We start from the raw sequence: 20,982 nt of genomic DNA, 5'->3' as shown, positions 1-20,982 counted from the left end.
TATATATATATATATATAGTTATATAGTTATATAGTTATATAGTTATATACTAATTTATAACACATATACAAATGTATACGTTAAATATACACGTCAATAGAAGATATATACACAAATATTCGCACCATTCAATATATATGTACTACTTTAAGTAAAACATATGCTACAATATATGTATATACTACAATATATAGAGAGTTATATACTAACTTATAAAGCATATACACATGTATACATTAAATATACATATCTATAGAAGATATATACACAAATATATAAAACATATGCTGCTTAATATAATAAATTATTAATAATACTTGGTAGTAAATTAATAATACATTAGAAGTAAGTTTTAAATTTAAACTAGAAATTCAATTTAAATCATTAAATGAAAAAAATTATAAAGTAAGGACTAGGAAGGAGTGAATGAATATTGAATTTTATTGATTCTATTTGCGAAATGATCCAAAATTTATAATTTACATGAATGAAAAATCTACAAATTATGCATCATTTTTTCCAACTCATTCATGTTAATATTAATAGGAACTTGCATAGGATAGTCAAAGTCAACGAGGGTAAAACCATGCATTGGACTTGATTCTGCTAAGTTCTCCCGTGAAGACATAATTTCTTCAAGTTTCAGCTCGTCGCTTGGCTCCGATTCCATTCCTTGATTTCTTACTTCCGCTCTGAGGCAAACTAGAACATTCATTGCATTGCTTCCCAATGAGTGTCGGTTGTCTCCAAGCTGTTGTCGTCCCTGACTAAAGGCGCTCTCTGATGCAACGGTTGTTATTGGAACATTCAAGATGTCTCTAGCTAATCTTGAAAGCATGGAATATTGTGTTTCATTACTCCTTCACCAATCCAACGTATTGATCCGTCGTCTGCGATCCTCTGTCGGCGACCGAAGATAATATTTCAGCTCTTCCCGATAAGTTGAGGTGTAAGTTCTCTCATCAACACTGTTCCAACAAGGTAAATCATAAAAGGAATTAAGAAAACTACTATGTGCCGGCCTTTTAGAAGATGATGACTCCTCGGGAGGATGAGGAACGACAGTTAGAGTGATATTTGTAGGTACGGCTAAGTCAAATAAATCAGCATAATGATTATATAATTTTTCTATGTATTCATTCGCATCACTCATAGTCGTCCACAAATCAGGTTCTACTTTTTCAGATTTAGAATCATTGTTAGTATTTATTTCTAAGTTAGCATAAATAATAGTACTAAAGTGGCACATAGTATTATATTTAATGCACGGATTTAACATAGTACCAACCAAGTAAATAGGGAGAATCGGGAAAAAATATTTTTTAAATTTAGTAAACATGGCATCAACAGCTTCTTTATAACCATCTTTATTTTTATATTCTTTAAGCAAACCAGAAATAACGGCTATATATCCCAAAATATTACAAACAGTAGGATAATACGCACCGAAAAATTCAACCGTAGCTACATAAATATTTTCTAAAAACTTAACAAGATCATTAATTACAACCCAATCAGAATCATGTAGCATGAAATTAGCAGAATCAGCAAATGAACCGCAATGTTGGTTAAAATCTAGTGTAATAGGAATTCTATATTTATAACAAGTTTTTAAAAAATCATATGTAGAATTCCATCTAATATCAATTTCCTCAGGCATCAATATCGGTGCAAGTCCATTTTCTTGACATTTAATTTTAAATTCTCTAATTCTTTTTCTCCGATTATTTCCTTGAATAAAACCAATAGCAAGACGAATTTTTTCAATATAAAGCTCAAAAAATTCAAGATTATCTTTTACAATTAAATTATATATATGACATGCACACTTAATATGAAAAATTTCAGGAAACAGCGGAGATAGCATAGATTTTAATTTTTTTATAGCAGTCTTGTTGTTAGAAGCATTATCAAAAGCAATACATAAGATTTTATTTTCGATACCATAAAATCTGGCAACTTTAACAATAGAATCAGCAATAAAATCTCCAGTATGTTTACGGTCTGCATTATATAAAAAGGCAAGAATACGTTTTTGCATCACAAAACTACTATCCATCCAGTGAATAGTAACGGTTAAATAATCATTTTTATTTACAGCACGACCAAGATCAGAAGTTGGGGACAATCTACATTGAATATTTTTTAACAATGTTGATAAATAAAAATAATATTGTGAATGAAGTCTAAAAATATCAGATCGACAAGTACTTCTAGGAACACCATTAAACATATGATTATAAATAGCTTGAATATAATGAATAAAGGCATCAGATGAAGGAAAACTAAAAGGCAAACAACCCACAACTATCATTTTAGCTATTTCTTCCCGGTCCCTCAATTTATTATACTTCTTTGTTACCTGACCGGTTGCTGGGTCCATTCTAGTTTGCGTTGCCCCATCAACATCCCCACCACCTCGTGCAATTTCTAACTCTCTTTTGTGAGCATCACCTATATGTCTCATTAACGTATCCATACCCCCTTGTTTGCCTCCGCTTATACTTATATATTTGTTGACAAATATTGCATTGCACCTCATTATCTGATATACGTTCAAAAAATTGTCATGCAATACTAGTTGTTTTACGAGGTCTTGGGGCACGGGGAGGACGAGGAGGGAGATTAACCGATTCAGATCTAACATTAGCATTTCCTACTGCGGGTGTCTCATCAATATTTTCATCATCTTCGTCTAAATTAACCGCATCTACTTCATTTTCTTTTTCTATACCGTAATTTTTCTGAGCTTCTACATAATCCATATCGTGAGCACCTACACCTATTTCTTCCTCAAAAGGTGTACCAAGTGATACCGGAGGCGAAGGTACACGGGTATATCTACTACTTGAACTACCTCTACCACTAGTAATTCGCTTTTTATTATCACTACCGCTTTCGGGAGAAAAGATTTTAACACCTTTAGTAGCGAGGTTTCTTAATTCATCCATAGTACTATAAATTAAATTAAACTAAAAAAATTCAAAATACATAAATATAATAAAATTAAATATTCAACAATTAATACAATAAATAAAAATTAAACGTAAGAGATGGAACGACAATACCAAATTTTGGAAGTATCCGAAGGTTGAGAATTTAGAAACTTTTACTCGTTCTTTGTAAACGCAAAATTAAAAATTTAAAGTGAGCACTTTAGGAAATTAAATATATTGAATATTTGAGAATTGAGAATTGAGATTTGAGAGAGATTGAGATTTGAGAGAGTGAAAATTTGTGTGAAAAATGATTTGAAGGTGTAGGGTATTTATAAAAAAAATTTTGGGATTAAAAAATTATTTTAAAAGTAAAAAAATTTTATTTTTAGTTAATGGGCCCAAACTAGCCGTTTGGATCCAAAAACGGCTATAAATCTCAAAATCTCGTTGGGCCAATGGCTAGTTTGACCCAAAATCTCAAATTTTCAAAAAAAATTAAAAAAAAAAAATTGGGTCAGGTTAGCCGGGCTAAAAAAAAATCGGCCCAGGACCCGGTACCCTAAAGCCCTTGGGCTTACCGGGCCAGTTTGTGTAGGTGGACCGATTCGGGCTGGGTCAGTTCGGCCCAGTTGACACCCTTAATCACAGCTAACAACATCTCCAACCATCACCAACACATCGTTAACCATCATGCATTCATTTTTAAGCTATCACAATCAACACCGCTAACTACTAATATCAACCAACTTCACATCACTACCACTACCACTATCAATCACCACCATCATAGCAGTCACTATAATACCAAACATCTCTACTATCACAACTATCACCACCAATATTACTAATCGCTTACATCAATCATTACCATCACCACCACCATTACAATCCATCTCCATAATCACTAACAAATATAAATATTTTCTTCAATCAAATAATAATTTTAGTGTACTAAATCGAATATTTTTCTAATATATAATTTTTTGTTTGAATTATATTTTTTATTATATATGTAAATAAATAAATTTTACATATTCAAATATTAAAAAACAAATAATCTTAACCATTCAGTTTTCAAATCTAAAGACAATATCTTAATCATCCAAATATGCATTCAGATTCAGGCGACTGAATCTTAATAAAAACAAATGCAGCCTAATTACTTAAACAAAGTTCAATGATAGGGAGAACAATTTCTGCAAAATTTAAAATGACAGAAGATAACAAAATATAAATTTATAAGTCAAATTTTATGTTAAGAAAGGTTGGAATGTTGATTTGAAATCTCAAATTATGATTTTCTAAGCTAACATTTAGTCATAAACTTTTAAAATTTTTGTCAGATTATTTTTGAGTGAAGATTTGGGTGAAGTTTCACTATATGTTTGATCATAGTATTTGACACATTTCTCAAAAAAATGAAATTTTGCTCAAATATCATTTTTTTCTATCATTTGAATATTTGGATTATTTTCCAAAAATATTTATTAAATGATAAAAAATTATATGACCAAATATTATTTGTCAAGTTTTTTTTTTTCAAAAACTATTTAAAAATTTATGACCAAACAAATTCTAAAAAATTAATTTTTTTTCTTAGTTTCAAATTATGGTCTCAAATTATACATTCAAACAATAATTTAAATTATGACATGAAATCACATATTCAAACAACGGGCGATTTATTGACACTTAAGTGCGAATCTAGAACACCAGTGAAGAAATTGGAGTTGAGATATTCACTTGTCTCATTCATGCATTAATTTCCGTAAAGATGTCACTTCCATTAGTCAGCAAATCCTTAAAGTATAATTTTTGGGTTCTTTTTTTAATTTTTAAAAGTAATTTGGGGCAAGATTTTAATTAACTTTCTCAAATTATAATTTAAGTGTATTTTTAAGGCGAAGATAAATGAATTTAATCTTTTGTACATAGATCAAAATTAAAATGGTAAGGAGTAAAGGAGGAAAAATCCTTAAAGATAGTGCCTCACGGCATCACTTAGCGAAACAAATTGACAAGAAGGATGCAGTCTTGATTGAAGAAGTTCGGTTGCAATTATTTTTAAGTTGTTTTTATTCTGTCAAAAACATCAGGCAAAACGAATGACTATAATATATAAACTCAAATGATTTAAAATCAATCAAAGAAAATGAGGAATTATAGACCAAAATAAAAGTTTAATGATCTATAATTAATCAGAGCAAATAAAGACGATTGGTCGACCATAGAAGCCTAATGAACTAAACCTCAAAAGCCTAAACTCGAAATGTCAAACCTCAAACCTAATTTGCACAAGTCTAATGATTGACCGATGAAAAAGATATCATAAACTATCTCATTTCATTGTCGGCATATTTTCCGATAAACTAGATAAATATATATATACTAGTTTAATATACGCGCTCCGCACGTGTACCTCACTTTAATAAATTTAATTTTATAAAATAACTTTGATACTATAAAAGAAAATATATCCCAGCAATTATTTTAGTCATTATAGTAGATTTTTTTCTTTAAATTTTATATTTATTTAAATGATATAGTTCGTACCTAAAAAATAATATTAAAAATAATGACAATATACGTTTACTGACAATTGAAATAATTGCATCTTATTAAATTTTAAAAGAGAATTCATATATAATTAGGATGACTAACCAATTTATTTTGATGGAATTTAATATTCAAGAAACCTGGTCAAAATTGTAAATAAGTCAATATAAACAAAAATCACAAGAAAGTTCCTAAACAACAATTATCTATCGAGAATACATGATAATTTATTATTTTAAACTTTAAAAACATACTAAAATTATAAAAGAAAACTTTTCAATTAACAAAAGTCAATTAAAATACATGATAGATTATTTTTATAAACATACAAAATATACTAAAATCTTAGAAAACTTACCTCAAATCACATGATAATTTATCTCTCCAATCATGACTGTTCTCAATATTAAAATAAAAAACTTGTTAATTAACAATTATCTATCAAGCTAATTTATCTCTTCAATCCTGACTATTCTCAATATTAAAATTAAAAAAAAAACTTGTTAATTAATAATTATCCATCAAAAATATATGATAGTCTACTATTGTAAACTTAAAGAACGTATTAAAATCTTAGAAAACTTATGTTAAATCATAAAAAAAAATTATTTCTTTAATCATAGATACATCAAGATTGTAAACATTAAGAACATACAAAAACTATAAAAAAACTTACCTCAAATCACAAAAATTTTTTTCTCTACAATCATAAAATATCTTAAATTTCACACACACACACAAAAATAGCTTCTCAATTAGCAATTGTTATCAAGAATACATGATAATTTGTTTATTGTAAACTTTAAGAATATACTAATACCAAAATTCTTTAAAAAACTTATGCAAGTAGATTTATCTTTTAAATCATAGATACTATATCAAGATTTTAATTGGTAAGAAAATTTTTTAAAATAATATAAACAAAGTGAGACAACTATCATTAATTAATTAGTTAAAGAAATCTTATTTAAACTAGAGGTGCATAGCCCGTGTCAGCACGGGCCCAACACTATAAATATTTTTTAGCACTAAATTTCGATATTAATGAGATATAAATATAAATGTACACTGATTTAATTAAATATTATTAATTCTAATATATAAATGACTTATAATAATTAATTAGGGGTAATATAGTAAAAAAAATTAGTAATTCTAATATATAAATGACTTATAATAATTAATTAGGGGTAATATAATAAATCACGAAGCAATTAGGGGTAATATAGTAAATCACGAAGCAATTAGGGGTAATATAGGCAGACATGTCATCTATTTTTTAATTAAATATTATTAATTTTTTAATAAATAAATAAATTATAATAATTAATTAGGGATGATATCACGGTTAAAGCAGCTGAAATAAACGTCATAAATATCTATTTTTAAAATTAAATATTATTAATTCTAATATATAAATGACTTATAATAATTAATTAAGGGTAATATAGTAAAAAAATATTATTAATTCTAATATATAAATGACTTATAATAAATAATTAAGGATAATATAGTAAATCATGGAGCAATTAGGGATAATATTGGCAGACATGTCATCTATTTTTTAATTAAATATTATTAAGTTTTTAATAAATAAATGACTTATAATAATTAATTAGGGATGAAATAGTAAAATCACGGTTAAAGCAGTTAAAACAAACGTCATAAATATCTATTTTATTAATTAAATATTATTAATTCTAATATATAAATGACTTATAATAATTAATTAGGGGTAATATAATAAAAATATATTATTAATTCTAATATATCAATGACTTATAATAATTAATAAGGGGTAATATAGTAAATCATGGAGCAATTAGGGGTAAAATAATAAATGATGAAGCAGTGGTCGAAACCAAATGACTTATAATAATTAATTAGGGGTAATATAGTAAAAATAAATATTATTAATTCTAATATATAAATGACTTATAACAATTAATTAGGTAAAATATAGTAAATTACGGAGTAATTAGGGGTAATATAGACAGACATGTCATCTATTTTTAATTAAATATTATTAATTATAATATATAAATGACTTACAATAATTAATTAGGGATAATATAATAAAAAATATTATTAAATCTAATATATAAATGATTTATAATAATTAATTAGGGATAATATAGTAAATCACGGAGCAATTAGGGGTAATATAGTAAATGATAGGAGGTATTATAGTAATCTATTTTTAATTAAATATTATTAATTTTTTAATACATAAATGACTTATAATAATTAATTATGGATGATATAGTAAAATCATGGTTAAAGCAGCTGAAACTAACGTTATAAATATCTATTTTTAATTAAATATTATTAATTTTAATATATAAATAACTTATAATAATTAATTAGGGGCAACATAATAAAAAAATTCTATTAATTCTAATATATAAATGACTTGTAATAATTAATTAGGGATAATATAGTAAATCACGGAGCAATTAGGATGTAATATAGTAAATGATAGGGGTAATATAGTAAATAAAGAGGTGGTTGACTTATAATAATTAATTAGGGATAATATAATAAAAAAATATTATTAATTCTAATATATAAATGACTAATAATAATTAATTAGGGATAATATAGTAAACTACGGAGCAATTAGGGGTAATATAGTAAATGATAGGGGTTAATATAGTAATCTATTTTTTTGAATTAAATATTATTAATTTTTTAATACATAAATGACTTATAATAATTAATTAGGGATGATATAGTAAAATCACGGTTAAAGCAGCTGAAACAAGCGTTATAAATATCTATTTTTTAATTAAATATTATAAATTCTAATATATAAATGACTTATAATAATTAATTAGGAGTAATATAATAAAAAAATATTATTAATTTTAATATATAAATGACTTATAATAATTAATTAGGAGTAATATAATAAAAGAATATTATTAATTCTAATATATAAATGACTTGTAATAATTAATTAGGGATAATATAGTAAATTATGGAGCAATTATGATGTAATATAGTAAATGATTGGGGGTAGTGTAGTAAAAGAAGAGGTGGTCGAAACCATCTCACTAGATGTGCATGATCGGTGTCAGCACGGGCCCAATACTATAGACATCTTTTAGCACTAATATTTGATATTGATGAAATACAAACATAAATGTACATTAATTAATTAAAATGATAACTTTTTAAATAATAACTATTTGACGGTACTCGATAAGAAGTGAAGTTTTATAAGATAGTTTTTTTCTACATGATAAGAAAGTGTGATGTGTCGTGTAGTCAAGTTATTTAAATTGTTTGATTATAAGATTGAGACCTGTTACAAAATATAGAAAAGATGTAGAACTAATATTCATAGGATTATTTCATACAAAAACTGGAACAAAAGATACTTCAATTAACAATAAAGTCTTGGATCATCTTCTCAAAGATGATTATGGTTGAAGCAGCTGCAACAAATATATCATGAACGCATATTTTTCTTGTTTTAATTAAATACTATTAATTTTCTAATACATAAATAACTTATAGTAATTAGTTAGGGGTGATATAGTAAAATCACGGTGCAGCTCTTGAAGCAGCCATATCAAAATTAATAGTTTAATTAAATATTATGGATTTTTTAATACATAAATGACTAATAAAAAAATACTATTAATTATAATATATAAATGATTTATAATAATTAATTAGGGGTAATATAGTAAATCATGAAGCAATTAGAGGTAATATAGTAAAATGACTTATAATAATGAACTAGGGGTAATATAATAAAAAATATTATTAATTCTAATATATAAATGACTTATAATAATTTATCAGGGGTAATATAGTAATTCACAGAGCAATTAAAGGTAATATAGTAATTGATGAAGCGTTGGTCGAAACCATAGACAGATATGTCATCTATTTTTTTCAATTAAATATTATTAATTTTTTAAGACATAAATGACATATAATAATTAATTAGGAATGATATAGTAAAATCACGGTTAAAGCAACTGAAACAAACATCATAAATATCTATTTTTTTAATTAATATTATTAATTCTAATATATAAATGACTTATAATAATTAATTAGGGGTAGTATGATAAAAAAATAGTATTAATTCAATTGTATAAATGACTTATAATAATTAATTAGAGGTAATATAGTAAATCACGGAGCAACCAGAGATAATATAGTAAATGACGAAGCAGCTGGTTTTTTAATTAAATATTATTAATTTTTAATACACAAATTATTTATAATAATTAATTAGGAATGATTTAGTAAAATCACGGTTAAAGCAGCTGAAACAAACATCATAAATATCTATTTTTAATTAAATATTATTAATTCTAATATATAAATGACTTCTATTAATTAATTAATTTTAATATATAAATGACTTATAATAGTTAATTAGGGATAATATAATAAATCACTGAACAATTAGGGTTAATATAGGCAAACATGTCATCTATTTTTTAATTAAATATTATTAATTTTTTAATATATAAATGACTTATAATAATTAATTAGGAGTAATATAATAAATTACGGAACAATTAAGGATAAAATGATAAATAATAAAGAGCTGGTCGATAGAAAAGTGATTCAACCCTAAACAATCAAAAACTTAAAAGCTATTTAGGTTTTATAAAAAGCATAACTTTTTGATTTACAAGGAAACTTTTCCTTATAAAAAGAAAGAACGTTTTTTTTAAAAGAAAATTACTTTAGGACAAGTATGATTTTATTTTGGGAAACTTAAGGATTTTTTTCTCTTCAAAATTTAACTAAACGTGGTTTCTTTTTTTTTTTTTCCTGAAAAATTTAAAATAATATTTTTTTTTTTTGAAACTTTATGCCAGTTAGTTGGTTTTTGTGTTTTATAAGGAAAAGTTTTCAAAAGATATTTTTCTTTTATATATAGATTCCTTAATTTTAAATATTATAATATAATAATATAATAATTGAAGAAAAATTATAAAATGATGATTTTGTCAAAAGCATAAAATTTTAATAAAGGATAAAAAGTTCAAATCACTTTTTTAAGGGTCTTCACAGTTTTAATATATTATAGATTATAGATATAAATATAGATATAGATTATAGATATAGGTTAGGCTACTCTTTGGCTAATATAAGCAATAAATTAATAAATTTAAATAAAATAAAATAAAATAAAATATAACACCATTTAAACATAATAATAATATATACTATATCGTATAAGAGTTCCTCATTAATAAGTGACATGATCTATTAACAAGTAATGTTAATACAGAGCAGTTTTTAGGAAAAAGTTGTGTTTTGATAATTATTATTTGTTCCTAAATTCATTAGATCTGATAAAATCTGCTACATAACATGGGTACTCACACTACTTCATAGCTGGAATAGCTCACAAGAGAAAGAAGAACATGATCAAAATGTTTATTGATGTAATGGTGAGAATTGGAAGTTACAGTTTTTTTATTCCTAGCTCACTTAGTGTCTTATTTATAGAGTTTATACAAAGTATCTAGAAGCATCGGGAAGCTTCTCAACTTGTAGTGTCCTAGCTGGCAATTAGTTATAACTAACTAACTACTTCTTGAAACTAATTAACTACTTCACTATTGGACAATGCAACAGACTTAAGCAATAATCAGTAACTATAGTGCTAGTATCGGCTGCTTCCACTTCATCCATATGCGTTGGTAATCTTTAACAAGATCATCTTACCAAGTGATGAGTACTAACAATTAAGAACTCTTAGTATAACAACATGTGCCCAGTTAATTACGTGTGATTACCATATAATTAAGCAACGATCCTCAGAACACCACTTACCACTATGATATATTGTGAAAAGAGGATTTATAAAATGCGAATATTTTTGTAGGGTTTTTTTAAATGTAATTGTTAATTATTGTGATATATTGTGAAAAGAGGATTAATAGGATATATATTTAATTTTTTTTTTTTTTAAATCCATTTATAATGTTTATAATGATCCTGCACGTGCTTAAATCGGAACAGTTGCATGCCCCATATCGTATAGATTTTCTGACCTGCCATGGCAGGGATGAGCTTGGTGGGTAGATTGGTACTGCATATGGGTTTTAATTTAAATATGTAATTCAAATTTATTTTACAATATCAAAGCAACTTGGACATATACATGATTGCATTGCGTATTCCAAGGAATTAAGTCTAATAATATACTCAATCACATGCATATTTTATTTTTTGTCTTTATAAAAATATCTATTTTTTATATAAAAATAATTTAATTTTAAAATTTTTACTTACTCTTAGTGAGATAATAATTTATAGTTGACAAATGGTGTAAATTTATATTGGATTACAATTTTTTTTTTAAATCCTTTTTAAAGATATGTGTGCAATCAAATAGTGTTACATAAATTGAAATGGAGATTTATGTAAATGGAGAAAATATGCATCAACTTAATTCTACTAGTAGTTCTTTTTAATATAATACGATCAATTTAATTACCACGAAGAAAAGAATCAGCTACATGTAATTTTATGTAGTAAGTATGGCTTGATTACTCTAGAAAAGTTACATACAGCAACATAAATTATATAAACAGTGACAACCTTTAAATTATTTGATTAAGTGGATACTTTTTAACCTGTAAAAATATAAGAATTTAAACCCTTTAGAAATAGTTGTCAAAAGAAAAAAAAAACCTTTAGAAATACGGGAACGATTCTATTCTGCAGGGGTGATATACTAATTTATTGAATTGTCTGATGGTGTTGAGATAATTAAATAATTCATTTTATTTGGTAATTGAACAAATTATGAGAGACAAAACAAAGAAAGAATTTGATTAGAGTTGGGTGATCAGTTGACTAGTGACGCGCTATTAGGTCATCTTGACACAATTCATCTTAAGTCTAAACCTAAATTCCATTTGGACGGATCATTATATTAATTTAACTTATTTTGATGCGTCCAAATTTAACCAAATTGTCAATTTGATATTTCTTGATTTAAATCCATTTCATTAGTGGAGGATTAGGGTGACCCCTAGCTATTCATTTTAACCAAGATGAATAGATGAGGAGTTTTATCCTTACCTCTGTAATTTGACATCCCTAGACGTGTGATATTGTGATAGCTCTATTTTTTTCGTTGGCTATATTAGAATTGGCCCATAAGGTGATAAGGGTAGAGTGGCACGTTGTAAGAAATAATAAAAAATGAACATTATTTTTTGCATTATTGCTTGGCTATTACGATTATTGGTCTGCACTAACAGCATGCAGAGAAACAAATTTGATTCACTATAAATTCAAGGGCTTAGCGTTGTTAACATACCAAGGGAAAAAAAGAGAAAGAAAAAAGAGTGAAAAAAGCATAAAAGATCAATTTGAAGAATGGGTAGCATGGCTGAGAAATGGGAGGAACTTAGTGGGAAGAACAACTGGGAAGGTCTATTAAACCCATTGGATCTTGATCTTCGTAAATACATCATTCAATATGGAGAATTGGCTCAAGCAACTTATGACACTTTCATCTCAGAGAGAGCATCCAAATATGCAGGAGCTAGCAGATACTCGATGGAAAATTTCTTTACCAAAGTTGGACTTGACCCATCGAAGTATCATGTAACCAAATTTTTCTATGGTACCTCATCCATTCCACTTCCTGATGCTTTCATGACAAGGTCATTGTCAAGGGAAGCATGGAGCAAGGAATCAAATTTTATGGGGTACATTGCTGTGGCTACTGATGAGGGTAAAGTTGCATTGGGAAGGAGGGACATTGTGATTAATTGGAGAGGAACTTTGCAAGTGTTGGAGTGGGTGAATGACCTTCAGTTTTTACTTGTCCCAGCACCAAAAGTTTTTGGTGATGGAGGCTTGCTTCCTTTGTTTCATCCTTTGGTGCATCATGGCTTCCATAACATTTATACAACGGAAAATCCACGGTCACAATTTAATAAGACATGTGTCAGGGATCAGGTGCGCGCGCGTGTTAACTTGCTTAGATAATACTTATGATTATTTGATTATCGAGTAATTTTTCTTTTTCAATGTCACACTAATAATGATAATATTGAACTTCAATGTTTGGAATATATGCTGGCTAACTATTGAAAAGAGTATTTCAAGTGAAATAATGCTTTCATAAATATTCAGACCTTTCTTCCAAACTAAATTCTTGTCCAAAACTCGTACAAATTTACTTTCCAAATATTCATTTTCATCTTCAACATTAAGTTCTTAAAATATTGTCCAAATGCCTACTTCATCTTTTCGTCCTTTGCGTCTCTCTAATAACATACATCTAACTTTTATACTTAGTATATTTCCAAAGTAAAGGTATATCATAATTTGTGATCAAGATATATACCTTTTGTTGAAACGAAAAATCTAAAGAAATTTTAGTTCATATATATAGGGTAATTTCCTCTGCTTTAATTTGTATTAAGGGGAATTTGAGAAGAAAAAGAGAAAACAATTGCTTGCCTTGATGAAAGTAAAGAGCCTAACAATATACTCAATCCATCATTTTAATTTCCTCCTTTTAGGTAATGGAAGAAGTGAAAAGATTGGTTGAGGAATACAAGAATGAAGAGGTCAGCATAACTGTGACAGGCCACAGCCTAGGTGCATCACTTGCAACACTAAATGCAGTTGACATAGCCTTCAATGGTATCAACAAGTCAAGCAATGGCAAGGAGTTCCCAGTGACTGCATTTGTATTCGCAAGTCCTAAAGTTGGGGATCTCAATTTTCACAAGGCATTCTCCAAACTGAAGCATCTTCACATCCTGAGGATTCACAACTTATTGGATATTGTTCCAAAATACCCACCCGTTGGCTATTTTGACGTTGGTCAGGAGCTAATGATTGACACCACTAAATCTCCGTATGTGAAGCCTCCTGGCGAAGTGGTCAGCTGGCATTTGTTGGAACCATACTTGCATGGCATTGCTGGCACCCAAGGAATTGGAATGACAGCAGGTTTTAAGCTTGAAGTGAATCGCGATATTTCACTTGTGAACAAACAGTGGATGATACTGAAAGATGAATATTGTATTCCTCCACTTTGGTGGTCTGAGAAGCACAAAGGAATGGTTCAACAACAAGATGGATCTTGGCTTCTCCAGGATCGTGATGATTATGAGTTCTGAGAGACCAATTGGATTCCAAATTGTTGCTTTATTATTGCCTTTGGTTTCATGTATTGTTTGAATAAAAGGTTTTCCTCATGAGCATGGGAAAATCTCATCCTATTTTAATGTATGCACGTATTATGGTTCCTTTATAATATGAGTTTTAATTTATCTGTCCGGTTAATTAACTTGCTTTAAATTAAATTATTTAAAAGATAGACAGTATTTATTCTAATTAGTTTACTAATTGATGCAAAATACGGCTTTAAAAAGGCATATGCATCTCTAGTCGATTGTATATTAGGCATGGTTTATCTGTTCAAACTTCAAAGTATAAATACACTAACGTGTGTATATAATATATATACACACACGTGCATTCTGGGCTTCTGGCTATAGGTTCAATATCCTTAAATTATTGGATACCAATCGATCCTTAAAGCAGCTGAGCTCAATAACTAGAGCTTGAAACTCAAGTGAGAGTATCAATATGGTGGGATGTTGGGCTGTCCCAGATGATATATATAGATAGATAGAGAGAGATCTGGCCTGTCATGTCTCTGTCTAAGAATAAAGTTGGGTCACATGGTGTAACCTCACGTATAAGTGGAGAATTTGATGAAAAAAAACTAGGAAGGAAACTCTACTTCATAGAACATTCTAGAGAGAAACGAATCAGATATTTCCATTGAGAAAAATGACAAAATTAGTAAAGTTACAAGGCTGGATCATCCCTTATACTAAAGTACCCATTACACTGTATGTATATAACAAAAATGAACAAAATGAATAAATGGGCCACGGGCGACCCAACTAAATTGATGGTGGTTTGGGCCTAATACTATCATCTCTAACATTCCCCTCAAGTTGGAAGCTAACCCCAGCTTGGAAAGCAAAACACGATGTTGTACACCAGTCAAAGGTTTGGTGAGCAAATCAACAAGTTGAAGTTGAAGAGAAGAGGGAGTATGATGCAAAGAAATAAGACCAGCAGCTAACTTTTCAAGCACAAAATGACAGTCAATCTTGTATGCTCATGGAAAATCGGGTTTCGGGCAATGTGCAACACAGCCTGATTATCACAAAATACAGAAACAAAAGTCAAAGGAGTAAGACCAAAATCAGCAAGTAATCGAACCAACCAAGAAATCTCAGTTGTAATTTTCCGGAGAGCACGGGTAGTCAGAGGGGTGAAGATATATGGGATGATTGATCGGAACTTGAGCAGAAGCAGAAGTTTGAGTCCACGCAGAAGTCATTACACCTGTCGAAAAGAACTTTAAGTAGAGAATAGATGATACCGTTCTTCTTCAAAGCTTGAAGAAGTAAGAGCCTTGATCGATAATGTTGAAAAAATCGATTTCACAAACTTAAGCAGAAGCCAGTGCTGAAATGACCAAAAAAAAAAACAAATGCAAAGTGAACTTCACCGCACAACCTTCCCAGTTCGAGTTAGAAAAAACAGTTGCCGGCGACAGCAGGAAACTCCGAGCAACTTCGAAAAGATCACCAAAACAGGTCGAGGGTACCACCGCTCGATAGAGAATGACGAGATCTCTCAGGATCTTTGCTTTGATACCATGTAAACTCACGTATAAGTGGAGAATTTGAAGAAAAAAAACTAGGAAGGAAACTCTACTTCATAGAACATTCTAGAGCGAGAAACGAATCAGATATTTTCATTGAGAAAAATGACAAAAGTAGTAAAGTTACAGGGCTGAATCATCCTTTCTACTAAAGTACCCATTACACGGTATGTATATAACAAAAATGAACAAAATGAATAAATGGGCCACAGACGACCCAACTAAATTAATGGTGATTTGGGCCCAATACTATCAGCTCTAACACATGCCTATTCAGACATAGATGATATTGTAAACAATGTTTGAGAAACATTTTAGGAAAAAATCTATAATGCTACACCTTAACTTATCATTATTACCTAAAATCTCAATCCCATAAAATAATCCAAAAATTTCAAATTTTACTTTATCTCTTCAAATCCCTTGATACATCACATCTGCCCCCAAATTTCAAATTTAATTCATCTTTATCACGAATTTTGCTTCTCTCCTCACGCTCCTTATTTCCTCTATCATGACTATCCTTATCCGACATAAATAACAGTTATTACAACTATCTTTAACCATTTAAAGTAATTATTTTAAACATTAGCCATATAAGATAATTATGGAGTTATTTTACCTATATTATACAATTTTTCATATTTTTATGCAGTGTTTGATTTTGTTGGCTTGCCTGACCCAGCCCCAACAGAGACTACACTCGGCGGGTCGGGCCATCCTTGTCCGGTTGTCACCCCTTACCGACAACTTTATGAAACATGGTGGAGCCTTTTATAAATAGTGCATACATTTATTATTGGTCCTTCAAGGAAATGATACATGTACCAGCTTCCTGAAGCAGCTAAGTTCACTTTTCAATGAGATCTCAACTTTGATAAAACCAATTATAAATGTTAAAAACACATACAGTGTAAGAAAAAAGAAAACGTGATACACATCTACTCACTAGATGTGCTAATAAAATAATTCACATATAATTAAATTGCTTATAATAAGGTTTTTATATGCTATTGGACTAGGAACAATCTTGGAGAGCGATAAGCTTGAACAAAATGATAATTACTTTACATCAATCCTAAGTTAATTAGATTCCTTCAGATGAATTCTCATTACTCATGTCAACACATCTTAACCAAACTCAATAATTCAGGAAATGTATTAACTGAACACCAAGAGATTCCTTGAGTTTTCTTTTGGTTTTAAGTTTTCTGTCCCAGTTTGAAATGGGAGCATTTTATAATAGTTACTGGTATGTTTTTAATTCTATTGACGCAGATTGTGACCTTCTTTAATTAGAACTAAAATATTGATAGAACGTTGATCAAGAGAGACATTGGAAAAAAGTGTTCTACATTCACTATAAATGGGGGCTCTATGTGTAACAGCATAAATAAAAACATATTTATCTAGTAAGAAAATAGAGTTAAAAAGAGAAAATTAATCAAGAGTGAGGAAAGTAGCATATACTCGATAGAACAACTCTTTGCTAAAGTTATGATTTTCAATTTTTACTAGTGTTAATTAGTACCTACAATTAGGGGTGTTCATGGGTTTGGTTAAAAATCAAATCAAATCGTAAATCGAATCAAACCGATTAAAAAAATCGACATTTGGTTTTGGTTTAGTTAGGTTTGGTTTTAAATTTTAAAAAATCGATGCTATTTGGTTTGGTTATGATTTTACTAAAAAAAAAATCGTGAAAATAACAAAATCGAACCGATAAATTATATATATATATATATATATTATAATTATTTATATATAATTTATAAATAAAATATAAATATTTTATTAAATTTAATTTTAAACTAAATTTTAATATATGTCTAGCCCAATCAATACTTTAGCCCAATTGCCCAAAGCCCCAAACCCAAGCCCAACTCTACCTACTATTACTAATAAGTTAACCCTACGGTCCCTATCTCACTTTTTCTACTTCAACTTTCACAATACGTAGTACATCAACTGCTGCTTCTTTTGTTCTTCATTGAAAGGAAGCATCGCATTAGCTTCTGCTGTTCTTCATAGAAAACAAATGATAAAAAAAAATTCTTTTCAGTTTTTCATCTCACAAGGAAAAACAAAAATTTCCTTTCAGTTTTTCCCTCTCGTTTGTTTTGTGTTGATTGTCCATGCAACTGCAAGTGTTTCACTTTCTTCCAGCTGATTATACTTGTGTCATGTTTTCTAGAGTCTCAGCTAGCTTAGATATTGCAATATTTTCTTGTTTAGTTTCTTAACCCTCTACATCTTGTTTACGCTTGCTTTTATAGTGTAGTCTTCTCTTCATTGTGGGATGTTTTTGGTGATTAAATCTGATTCTATTTTATAGTAAAATCTCAAAGTTTCATGGAATGAAACTTTAGCTAGGCAATGGTGCAGCCATGCAGAGGGATGTCATGAATGATGTATGGTTTGTGAATGTATGGTTTGTGAAATTTTATGTATGGTTTGTGAATAATCCAAGAGATATGACATGAATGATGACTGAAACTATCATCCACATGTTGCTTCATCTTCGGTCACATAAACAAAGAATCTTTCAAACAAGTTAGCAGTTACCACGGTCCCTGGTTCAAATGGTAGTTTTATGTCTCCTTGTTTATTTAATCTTTTACCTATATGATTAGCTCACCTAGCTAGTCTATAAAGTAAACAGATAACTCAAATTTGCCCAACTTTGTCTCTTCTTGCAGTACACTATAACAGAATACGAAGCTCTGTTTTACAATGTACATTTATGTGTTTGTATGTTGTTAAATAATTTTAGTGCTTACAATACAAAACTGATGCTTTTCATCTCAATGTTGGTTTTGTTTAATGTGTTTGTTCTAATTTTTAGGAGTTTATAGCGTCATTTGTAATTCACTGTACAAATATTTCATGAGAAATTATTCAATGTGATACTCTTTTCTTTGTGTTAAAAAAGGAGTTTATTCCAGAGATGGTTGGAGTAGACTAGTCAATAACCAAAAAAATCGAAAAATCGAACCAAATCGACGGTTATTTTCTTTTTGTGATTTGATTTGATTTTAGAAATTCAAAAATCAACTAAATTAATATTGGTTATGATTTTAACCACTAACCGATCCAAATCGATCCATGGACACCCTACCTACAGTTTATGTTGGTGGTGGGAGTTTGTATATTATTGCCACCTTTGCACAAATCCTTTAGTAAGGCCTGCTAACTTGTTTAGAATAAGAAGTAAATGAGTCGGTTTGGTGTAAATTAAATTAGGTGCAAGTGTTACAACTGTAATTATGTTGATACATATGTATAACAACTGTACTAAGATAATATTTTTTAATGAATCAATCACGATAATAATTTAAAATTTTCAAGCTTAATCACTCCAAACAAGCAAAACATTTGAATGACAATATATGATTGATACTCTCCATTTGGAAATCAGTAAAATAATAAAGCAAATAAAGAGTTATAAAAATGAAAATAATAATTAATAGCAATAACTAGGGGTGTCAAGTGGCCGGGCCGATCCGGGTACCTAACCTCGCCCAATTTGACCCAGCCCGATAAGCCCTAGGGCTTTCCGGATCCCGGGTCAGTTATTTTGTTAAAATGGATCCGGCTAACCCGGCCCGGACCAAGCCCGATCCAGGTCCGCCGATTAATCGGCCCGGTTCGACCCGAAAAAATTAAAAAAGAAGAAGATATTTTGAATTTTGGGCCAAACTAGCCGTTGACCCAACGGCTATATAGCCGTTTTTGGGTCCAAACGGCTAGTTTGGGCCCATTTATTAAAAAAAAAAAAAACTTTAAAAAATATTTTTTAATCCCCAAAAAAAAATTATAAATACCCTACAACTTCAAATCATTTTTCACACAATTTTTCACTCTCTCAAATCTCATTCTCTCTCAAATCTCAATTCTCAATTCTCAATTCTCAAATATTCAATATATTTAATTTCTTAAAGTGTTCACTTTAATTTTTTAATTTTTCGTTTACAAAATACGAGCGGAAGTTTCTAAAGTCGCAATCTTTGGATACTTCCAAAATTTGGTATTGTCGTTCCATCTCTTACGTTTAATTTTTATTTATTGTATTAATTGTTTAATATTTAATTTTATTATATTTGTGTATTCTGAATATTTTTAGTTTAATTTAATTTATATTATGGATAAATTAAGAAACCTCGCTACTAAAGGTGTTAAAAAATTTTGTCCCGGAAGCGGTAGTGGTAGTAAAAAGCGAATTACTAGCGGTAGAGGTAGTTCAAGTAGTAGATATACCCGTGTGCCTTCGCCTCCGGTACCGCTTGGTACACCTTTTGAGGAAGAAATAGGTGTAGGTGCTCACGATATGGATTATGTAGAAGCTCAGGAAAATTACGGTATAGAAGAAGAAAATGAAGTAGATGCGATTAATTTAGACGAAGATAATGAAAATATTGCTGAGACACCCACAGTAGGAGATGCTAACGTTAGATCTGAATCAGTTAATCTCCCTTCCCGTCCTCCCAGTGCCCCAAAACCTCGTAAAAGAACTAGTATTGCATGACAATTTTTTGAACGTATATCAGATATTGAGGTGCAATGCAATATTTGTCAATAAATATGTAAGCATAGAAGTGGAGGCAAGCAAGGGGGTACGGGTACGTTAATGAGACATGTAGCTGAAGATCACAAAAGAGAGTTAAATATTGCAAAATGTGGTGGGGATGTTGGTGGGTCAACGCAAACTAGAATGGACCCAGCAACCGGTTACGTAGAGAAGAAGTATAATAAATTGAGGGACAGGGAAGAAATAGCTAAAATGG

At 29.1% G+C, this 20,982-nt stretch overlaps 1 protein-coding gene and 1 long non-coding RNA gene across 2 annotated transcripts; one reads left to right on the top strand and one right to left on the bottom strand.

Moving 5' to 3' along the window:
* Window positions 1-12,828: 12,828 nt before the first annotated feature.
* LOC107861186 (phospholipase A1-IIgamma-like) lies at window positions 12,829-14,780 on the top strand (the record flags this gene model as incomplete). Its single annotated transcript, NM_001324804.1, is given in 2 exon segments — window positions 12,829-13,455; window positions 14,025-14,780. Coding segments are annotated over 2 exon segments (1,194 nt in total). The 3' UTR covers window positions 14,631-14,780.
* A 495-nt stretch (window positions 14,781-15,275) lies between these two features.
* Window positions 15,276-16,337, bottom strand: LOC124895998. The gene is made up of 2 exons (XR_007052328.1): window positions 16,051-16,337; window positions 15,276-15,876 (listed from the first exon to the last, which is right to left on the bottom strand). It is a non-coding gene; the product is annotated as an uncharacterized LOC124895998 (long non-coding RNA).
* Between the last annotated feature and the right edge of the window lie 4,645 nt (window positions 16,338-20,982).

This window comes from Capsicum annuum, chromosome 2, assembly GCF_002878395.1.
Source record: "Capsicum annuum cultivar UCD-10X-F1 chromosome 2, UCD10Xv1.1, whole genome shotgun sequence".
Taxonomy (NCBI): Eukaryota; Viridiplantae; Streptophyta; class Magnoliopsida; order Solanales; family Solanaceae; genus Capsicum; species Capsicum annuum.
This window is presented reverse-complemented; position numbering and strand designations above follow the sequence as displayed.